At 36.1% G+C, this 10,684-nt stretch overlaps 1 protein-coding gene across 1 annotated transcript; it reads right to left on the reverse strand.

The window, feature by feature from the left end:
- Positions 1 to 8,651: 8,651 nt before the first annotated feature.
- On the reverse strand, positions 8,652 to 9,320 carry LOC141445561 (uncharacterized). The gene has a single exon (XM_074111396.1). The coding sequence runs from the start codon at positions 9,318 to 9,320 to the stop codon at positions 8,652 to 8,654; it is 669 nt and encodes a 222-aa protein (XP_073967497.1).
- Positions 9,321 to 10,684: the final 1,364 nt, after the last annotated feature.

Raw genomic sequence — 10,684 nt, forward strand, 5'->3', positions numbered from 1 at the left:
AAAAGAAAAATCTGCCAACAGTTGTCTGCGAAACGAAAATCTGCGTAATGAAACTCGGCAAAACGACAGGTCACCCTGATATAACACAAGCTATTTTTTTTATTCGATATTCCATTGGGTTGAATATTTGATAAAACGTACCTACCTACGTTACGACTGATGAGAAATATGTACTAAAAAATACTTTGAAATCTGACATGAAGATATTTGGAAATAATAATAATAATAGCGTGAATAATTGGAAAACAAAAATACAGAGTTCTACTCATAGCAAGCGTCAGGATTCTTTAAAATCACATGAAACGAGTAAAAAAACGGTGAATTCCTTATTTTAAAGTATTTTTCGAGGCTTTTTTGACACTAAAATTTCAATAACTAAGGATTAAGACGAATAAGCTGGAAAAAAGTAGTGTTTGAACATTGGAGAAATAAGACCGACATTTATTAAGAACTATTTGCGGCCAAAAATCCAAGAGATAAGAGAACTGTTCAAGAAAACTATTAAATATCTACTGACCGAGGTGATGTAGCCAAGCGTGCCACGGACGGGTGGGAGTGGAAGGCAGAATTTTTGTGCGTGTTTTTAATGCTAAAGATGTCAGGATGTCAGGATGATAGCCCTGATGATAAACCACTGAAATAATTCGATTTCATTAGTAAAATAATACAATAAAACATTTTTATGACATGTTAACAGTATGAAATTTCATGAAAGCCTGTATCAATTTTAAATAAATCCGCTATCTAATTTATTCAAATTACATGGTTTAATGACGACATCTACATAGAAATTGTGAAGAACGTTCATTTCAAAAAATTAACCAAACCTAACTAAGACCTAAATATTCAATATCTAAACATTTCCACAACGAACTTTTTAAACCTGACTCCATCAAACCTAACTTTTTAAGACCTAACTTCTTTAAACCTACATTACCTACTCGAACCTAACTTTTTCAAATCTAACTTCTTCGAACCAAACTTTTTCACCGCGCTCTTTCTCAAATAATAAATGATTAAATTATTCAACAAGGAAATTGTTAAGTAATTAAATTAATTAAAATGTACATGTCTTTATTAGGATAAACATATAATAGAATGACAGTCCAAGTCATCAACAACTGTAACTAAGAAACCATTCAAATCAAATATGTGACACGCCTCCGCCGTGAATCAGAGGAGCAGGGAGTAGCTGGTCTAGGTGTCGGATCCACAGGAGTCGCTGTCTGTCCTGATCTGGTAATGTAGCTGTCCGAGACGGCGGACTACAGTGCCAAACTCCCATTTGGTTTTCGATACCGAGTAGTCCCTCGCTTGGACTCTGGCTCCGGAACTAAACTCTCTCCCGTCTGTACCGTGTCGAGGCTGTCTGGGGGGTGGTTTAGGAACTGCTCTGATTTTAGCAGCCAATCTTGTTCGTATTTCCTTCGAACATAATAACATATGGAGAGTCTCCTGAGGAAGTTGGTGTAGCTCGAAGAACAGTGTTCACTAAACGGATTTTCTGTGAGATATCGCCACTCTCCCCTCTAATTTATGCAGTGCTCGTTTGGCAATCTGTACGAAACGTTCCGCTTGCGTTTGTAGCCGGGTGATACGGCGCAATTGTTTTATGTGCAATACCAGAGGTATGTAGGAAGTTTTCAAAAATTGGGAGACAAATTGTCTCGCGTTATCTGATACTACTGTTAGGAATCCAAAAGTATCAAAAGTTCTAATTTTCTGAATACAGAATGAGCTTGTCATCGTTTTTTTATGAATTATCCTTGGGTTTCAATCGAAGACGATTATAATATTACAGTGCAGCTCGTGAGATGGGCTATCTTCCTCACACATTTAGAGCTATAAAACTAAAAAAATAAAGCTTCATTTCCGGTTCCGCTCCCCACCACTGCGCGCTAGCAACTCTGCGCCCGCGTCGTCTAGCCTCATTACGTGTTTTTGTGTTATCGGAATCACACCTCCCGGTGCTCCATAAATGGGAAAGCTTATGCCAAGAGTTATTGGCTATGATAATATTAAGTGAAAAAAGTGCAGAAATCATTGGAAAAACCACGTTCAAAAATCATTAGAAAGTGACGACAGGTAATAGTTACACACTAGATGGGAACGTGATCCTTATGATGCTAGCGAAGTCAGGTAAAATAATCATTATTACTACCTATTTGTATTAAAACAGCACTAAAATTGTACTGGAATACAGCTGCGGACAGAAATTAGGTGATGATAAAATACACCTACCCGCATATTTTGACCGTCTTGATCAGACGATAAAATTATGATGTAATTATTTATATATACTACGTAACGTACGTCCAAATTCAAATGAATATACTGATGATATTTATACTCTTCATTTAAATAGTATTGAATCACGACACAAGTATCACAAACCTTCTATATTTTTACATGACTTGAATATTGTTAAAGATTAACTAAGTCCTACCTACATTTCACTCTAATAATGTCTCGGTCTTGGTACTGTACACAAGTGGCGTTAAGGATAATAAATGCATATATTGCTTCACTTTAAGAGTGTTGAGACTCTGTTAATATTCCTTACTTGTACATATCGACAATCCACTTAATACGTAGTATAGAAGTCCTGTTCTCCACGTACATCGTGTCAAGGACGCTTGACATATAATATAATTATGTACGTACATACAATTCATTTTAATAGTGTACCTGTCAGCAGTGTCGATATCTTGTTTACCCGCTTTAATAGTGGTAGCCTTTTCGTTACTCCGCGTAAATCGCGTCGAAAACTCATAAATACATGACATGTACAATAATACTCCACTTTATGGTGCGAGTCCTTGTTCTCCAGTAAATCGCGTCTGAGGAACCATATAGAGGTACATAACATATTGGTACACAATACTCCACTTTTATAGTGTGTGTCTTGTTGCTCCGCGTAAATCGCGTCTGAGAACCATATAGAGGTACATAACATATTGGTACAACAATACTCCACTTTTATAGTGTGTGTCTTGTTGCTCCGCGTAAATCGCGTAGAGGAACCATATCTACATAGCATATAGATACAACAATACTCCATTTTATATGTGCGAGTCCTTGTTGCTCCGCGTAAATCGCATATATAACATGTGCAACAATACTCCAATACTGCACGCAAGTAAAGAGCGTAGATGATGTATAATATGCTTAAACCTACTAATCAGTCAATCTTCGTCTTAATAAATATTATTGCATTATACAAGCCACCTACTGTAAAAAGATCTCGAGGTGCTCTAAACTCTGGGGGGCGCCGCCGCGCATACAGCAACGACTGAGTGTCGGGCGCCCCGCCGCCGTCGACCGCGTGGGACTACCGCGCCGAGCCGCCGCCGCCCGCCGGACCAGCGCCAAAAACGGAGGAGCGCTGAGGAACGAGTCGCCACTGGACGAGAAGTCGCCGCAGGTAGCTGTAACCGGCCTCACTTTTTACTTACTTTTACTTTTACGATGATGATGCAGATTCACAAACGATTAAGTTATCTTGGTTTTGGATCACAAAAACAGAACTTTTAATACTCAACCCAAAGCTGAAATAATTGGTATCTAAATAATATAATTCTAAATTAATTAATAATTAATAACAATAATTAATTGATATTCTATAATTAAAAACTGAATTTATCTTACCCTATAATTGGTACCAACTCTAGTTTCTGTCCTACCTAAATAGAATTGAATCCAGAAGGATACAAGGTGTATCAACCTAACACTCAATCATACACCTCACTCAATCATATGCCCGGGTCGGCAGCAAATACCCGGTCAGCAAGCAATCTCCACCGTCACCGGTCAGAGCGTTCTCGCTGACCTGCTGGTGTGTGACGAGGAACCCGGATATTGATAATACATACCGGAGCATTAGTGAGTCTGTGGTCGCCCATGTGACGAAAAATTCGTCTTATCAATTCTCACAATGCTTAAGTCAAACACTGATTTACACTAAATTGACAAGAACTTAGTAATCTGTAGAGGATAATAAATATTTTATCATGGGTGACTATTGTACAACGCTTAAGCTACTTATTACAGCACAGCTATTTTATAGCAAAACTAATCTTTAAATGTATGTAAACATATTTATAAAAATAAAAATGCAGAAACAGAGTACGACTTATGTGAAAGAAAGGTTTGTACTCACAAACATACTTAAACCAGCGCTTGAGCACTTAATTTAGGTATGTCTGATTTACTAGATATCTGAGAACTATTCATTTATTCATTGTAGACTATTTTGCCAACTTAATTACTACCAGCAATGAGTTAAAGAAATTACCAGTATTAGCACAAAGTAAGACCTTACCGGTTACTGCTTTTTCGCAACGTACCTAACGTTTGGCAACCTGGTTCAGCTCGCAACTTTTCATTTTGCAAACTCTGTGTGTGTATATGCAATACCACAAACATGGTTTTTATGTTATTTTAGTTTTCTTTCAAACTAATAAAAAACTGATTAACAATCGAGACGCATTCATGCTTAGAAGTTGTTTTGCAGAATTCTTAGCGTTTCAAAGTTCCGCATGCTCCGCTGTCAGCTACGACTGGATGTACAGTAAGTTATAGTTTTTAGCACTGATGCTGTACTGAAAATAACAACTAACAAATGAATATTGATCATTATTTAAATTGATATTTTGTATGGCGGCGAGATAACATAACCTCATGCTGCCCAATTCGTAAACCGAATTACTTACCACATACGCTTTCATGAAGCACCCAACACCCTTGGGTGTGGTGTGGTAATGCATGTGGGAACCATAAAGCACCAACGGTAACCATACAGGGACTCATTTGTTTTTCTTGTCATATAAACACACTCGAGTCAACTAAGTACCGTGTTTTATGGCCTAAAAAATTCGAGAGACTTAAAAGATGATGATTTTCTGTTAGTTAACAATTGATAACACCACTACTACATATATTACATTTACACCGAATTAATAACATAAATTATTAAAATTTAACGGATTATAGTGGTGTGAACATTAGAAACATTTTGGTTTGCGTCTTATAAGATATCTTGTGTGATATACAGTGACTGGTTCATATATACGCGAAACCTTAGTTATAACGCGAATGATAGAAAAATCATTTTAGACATCACGGAAAACCTCTTAATGGTAAAATACCGCTTTTACCGGTCATCCATAATTTGTTTTTTGGACCTGTTAAATCTTTTTTCTCCTTACAGAAAATGCCACCTACCTACTTCCTGCGAGTCAGTCCTGGTGGCAATGGCAACCAAAGTATTAGGACATTGATAATCTAGATACCACAAGCGTCCTTAGATGTAGTAATGGCCCCTTTTGCAATTACAACTTTAAATGAACCCAGATTTAATTTAAATAGCTAACAAGTTACTTGTTTAACTTTAAAAATTGAATAAAGCGATAGCTTCGACAGTTTAAACACTCTTAGGTCTGCCTTGTAGATCTATAGATGTATCTACGAATATCACTCGATTTATGAAGAGTTTGGAGGTTTTTTCCTCCAAACCAGATGTAATACATCTATTGAACCAATATCAATATAACATCCGTACAAAAATGTGACCTTATCAAATTTGTTTTATAAAACCTTAGCTATTGCCGTGCTCTGCCGAAAGAATACAGGCAAATCGTTCAATCAAAATAGAAAATATATCAATACATAAAAACGATATTGTGATTAAAATAAGATATTTTATTAAAACCTTTAGGTCTGGGGCTCATTAACTGTTAATGAGATTACCTAACATCCATAAAATCCCCCAGTAGTCGTGCTGCACGTTACTGGATGTGCAGACGTACATAATTAAAACTAGATCAAAGATTAACTAGTTACGCGATCGCTCCGAGGAATATCCCTTTTTTGTTAGGACTAAAAAATATCATATACACATAATAAGTAAAAGTTGGTTGTCTAAACCCTGGCACCCTGGCACATTGGGTTAAAAAGGTACTAAGATATTGGTATCGATACCACTGCCCACAGTCTTTATATGTGGTTCGCAAGACTCCTGGCTGGAGTTAAGTATATTCTATAAGTGCTATGCTAGCTAACGCATAGGAGTCGAAAAACGAATAATAATGAAAACGTTTTTTGGGCTGCGGCAATCAAGCATTGCCATGTAAGAATACTATTTTAATCTTTCTTTTAAACATTAATAAAGGTAGATACAATAAATACAAGGTTACACCTATTGGTAAAAAAAAAAAAAAAAAAACCTTAGGCTGTACATATGAGAATCAAATCAACAATATACGAGTAATACAAGTACCCTATTGTTTAGGTAGTTAGAGAGATTTACTCTTCTACCTTGAAATATATTTTTATTATTTTCTTATTAACGGCCTTGGCTAACATTACTGGGCTCTGAACATCTGCACTGTAATATTATAATCGTCTTCGGTTGAAACCCGAAGGATAATTAGGAATTAAACGAACTTACCTTGTGAAGTTCAATTCCAATTATGCGAGGGTTTCAACCGAAGACGATTAGGTCGTCCCATCCTCCCATCCCATACAATAAAAATAATAAAAAATATTTGTAACCCGAATATAACACAAAAATTGCTCTGAAAAATGAGGCTAGACGACGCGGGCGCAGAGTTGCTAGCGCGCAGTGGTGGGGAGCGGAACCGGAAATGAAGCTTTATTTTTTTTAGTTTTATAGCTCTAAATGTGTGAGGAAGATAGCACCATCTCACGAGCTGCACTGTAATATTATAATCGTCTTCGGTTGAAACCCTCGCATAATTGGAATTGAACTTCACAAGGTAAGTTCGTTTAATTCCTAATAATTTCCACCCATTTTGAAAAGGCGTCCACTACAATAAAAAGTTGATAGCCAGATATAGGCCTGCAAAATCAATATGAATTCTTTGCAAGGACCCGTTGGATCTTCCCAATGATGTAGTGGGGCTTTAGGAGGTTCATTTTTGGTGTAATCTGCAAGTTCTACATGATTTTACTTTAGTTTCGATATCTTTATCAATATTTTTCCAATATACGAAGCTACGAGCAAGAAGTTTCATTTTTAAAATCCCAATATGGCCAATGTGAAGTTCGTCTAAAATTTGTTGCTGTAATTTTCGAGGAATTATTACTCTTGTACCTTTTAGAATACAGTCATTTTGCAGTGTCAATTCGTTATCATTGTATCCTGATTCTCTAAGTGAATTTCCCGATTGTAGTGTTTGAAACAAGTTCCGTAGTTCGGGGTCTTCTTTTGTTTCTTTGGAAATAATTTCGGGTGAAATGTTTAATGTGTTTATCTGCCTTAGTTGAAATATGCCATGTTGGTCAATATTACTGTCGTTAACTTTTTCAACAGGAAATCGTGAGAGGTACCTAGTCTGCATTGGAATGCTTTGAAGAACTTCTATATTCTATATTGTAGTCAAATCCAGATAGAAAATGTGCATAATGGAATAGCCTCATTGTACTCAATGTTGGTAAGGTTTGATGTGGATGGAAATTGAAGTCAGTGGCTTGTGGTCTGTGATAAGGGTAAACTTGCGACCATAACAGTAGTGAAAGAATTTCTTTAATCCCCAGAATATAGCAGTTGCTTCTTTGTCGATTTGACTGTATTTCTTTTCACTGTTAGTTAGAGATCTAGAGGCAAATGCTATTGGGCGATCTGAGCCATTCGGTAGTCTATGGCTAAGTACTGCACCCAGTCCTGTAGGTGACGCATCTGTTGCTAAAATTAATGGTTTTTTCTGATCGAAGTGTAATAAGACTCTTTCACTGAGTATTTCTGTTTTGACATTCTTGAAGCTTTCTTCGCATTTCGGAGACCAAATAAATTTGTTCCTTTCTTCAGGAGTGCATTTAAAGGGCTTGTAATAGATGCAAGGTTAGGTATAAATTTATTATAGTAATTTGCCATACCCAAAAAGGTTCGTAGTTCGTTTACATTCGTCGGACGTTGCGCGTTGAAAATTGCTTTGACTTTATCTTTATTCTTATGCAATCCGTTTTTGTCAATTGTATGTCCCAAGTAATTAATACTTCTTTTGAAAAAGTGACATTTTTCCTTATTAACTCGAAGGTTACTTTCTTTAGTTTCTCCAAGACTTGTCTGAGCCTACAAAGTAGTTCTTCTTCTGTAGAGCCCTGTATAATAATATCATCGAAAAAGCATTTTACTCCATCTATACCAAGTAATAATTGGTCCATAAACTTTTGCCAAAGGCTAGGGGCAACTTTAACTCCAAACATGAGCCGGTTTACCTTAAAAGTACCTTTATGTGTGCTTAAGGTTTGTAATAAGGCACTTTCTTCATCCATTACCATGTTCAAGTATGCTTGTGTGATGTCTAAGGTACAGAACAGTTGCCCGCCATTCATTTCAGCTAAAATATCTTCAATTATTGGAATTGGGTATTGTTCGTCTTTTATAACTTTGTTTAAAGTAATCTTGTAGTCAGCACAAAGTCTGATGCTGCCGTTAGGTTTGACTATCGGAACGACAGGTGTGCCCCAGTCTGAGTGGTCTATCTTTGTAATAATTCCTAATTTTTCAAGGCGGTTTATTTCGTCATCTACTTTGGTTCGTAATGCGTAAGGAATTCTACGAGGTTTGATAAAGATCGGTTGTGAGTTTTCTGTAAGAGTGAGATGGCCTCGAATGTTTGGAATTTCGCCTAATTTGAATTAAATACAGTGGAATCGTACTCTTCTAGTAATTTTTCTAGTTTCGGTATGTTTTCACATTCTTGAACGGTTCTCATATCGGCAAGCGTGATGTTGAACTCTTTCATCCAGCTTCGGCCGAGGATAGGGTCAACATTCTTGTCTATTATGTATAATTTTCCGTAAAAAGTCTGATTTCCATAGGTGCATTTGACATATACCACACCAGTGGGTTTAAATACTTCACCTGTATAAGTTCTTAGCTTCATGTTAGTCGTGAAAACTTTCTTTTTAATGTTGAGTTTTTTATATTCTTTTAATGATATAGTAGAAAGTGTAGCACCAGTATCAAATTCCATATTGACTCTTGTACCTTCAATTTCAATTGGTATAATGTATTTGTCAGAGATTTCACTTTTTACTAAGTTGATCTCCGCTGTGCTGTTGGCGCTGAGGCTGCTTGTAGAGTAATCCAGTAAGTTTGTGTTATTACTTCTACGTCCTTGTAAGCAGACTCGAGCTAAGTGGCCTTCTTTTTGGCACTTGCGACACGTGCTTTTTATGGCGCCACATTCATTCGCTTTGTGATCGTTTTTACCACATCGATAACATTTGCCCTTCAGGTCTTTGATGGTTTGTGGATTTGAAGCGTATCTTGGTGCTTTCGATACTTTATTCATATTGTCAAAGGATGTATGACGAATTGATACAGACATGGTTGAATTTTCAGTTTTTCCCTTTTCCATCAACGTGGCGGTATCCACTAAATTAGAAAACAGTGTGGTTTCCTTCTGTTGTAATATTTTTGTACGAATATCTCCATCTTTTAATCCCCGTATGAACTGTAGTGATAAGAATGATTCAACTGTAGGTTTTTTGCAGTGTATACATTTGAATTCGCAATTTAGAGATAACTTTTTCAATTCTGACGCGTAGATTGCAATTGTTTCATCGGCTTGTTGTAAACGTGATATAAAATTATGTTGCGACGCCCATATGCTTGGTTTAGGGTCTATAAATTTATCCAAAATATCTGTAAGTTCTTCAAAAGTCTTATCGATCGGTTCTTCGGAGAACACAGGTCATATAATCTTTCGTGGATATCTGGAGGTAAAGTAGACAGTAAGGTATAACTTTCGTTTTAGGATGAGTGATGTTATTTAGTAGGATATAAACGGAAAGCCGCTTTATGAAATTTTTGAAAGTCTCTTTGGCTTGAAATGGTTGAAAATTAATTCTCGGTTGTGCCTCATGATGGGCATTCGTGACGGAGGTTACTTGAGTTATAGGAGGTATGTTACTTCATTTTTGTATACATTTATCAATCGTAAAATTTTTGTGCGTAACTTCGTATAAATCTCGTCAATCTCATACCTGTATGCCATTTCTACCTCAAGATCCTCCTCTCTCTATTCGACATTGTATATTTTGTAAGCCATCGTAAGTATTTTGTAGTGTAAGAAGTCGGGTTTCTAGTTCTTCGTAAGTATGTAAGTTTTGTTCATCTTGAATGCGTTGTACGTTTTAGTTAGTACACCGCGTAGGGTGGCACGCGCACGTTTGCCTTTCTTTAAATCAAACGACATCGTCGCCAATTTGTTAAGTAATTAAATTAATTAAAATGTACATGTCTTTATTAGGATAAACATATAATAGAATGACAGTCCAAGTCATCAACAACTGTAACTAAGAAACCATTCAAATCAAATATGTGACAGAAACATTACAAGCCTTTAGGGCACGTGCCTAGAAAGTCACATCCAGATTTTAAGTAATTTATTCAGTCTTTAGCAACTATCTTTTATTAAAGCTTTCAATCCCAGCTTTCAATTAATTATCTAATACAATATGTTTTCATTTGTTTACGCTCAATTTCTTTTGCTATATTTTATACAAATTTGAACATGTGGTTGTATTTTGGATCTAACTTTTTTGAACTTTTTCGAAATGATTTTTTCATCTTAACTTTTTAAAAACCTAATTCTTAAATAAATAGATATCTTAAAAATAAACTTCCTCAAACTTGACTTGCATATAACTTATT

Source organism: Choristoneura fumiferana, chromosome 2, assembly GCF_025370935.1.
Source record: "Choristoneura fumiferana chromosome 2, NRCan_CFum_1, whole genome shotgun sequence".
Taxonomy (NCBI): Eukaryota; Metazoa; Arthropoda; class Insecta; order Lepidoptera; family Tortricidae; genus Choristoneura; species Choristoneura fumiferana.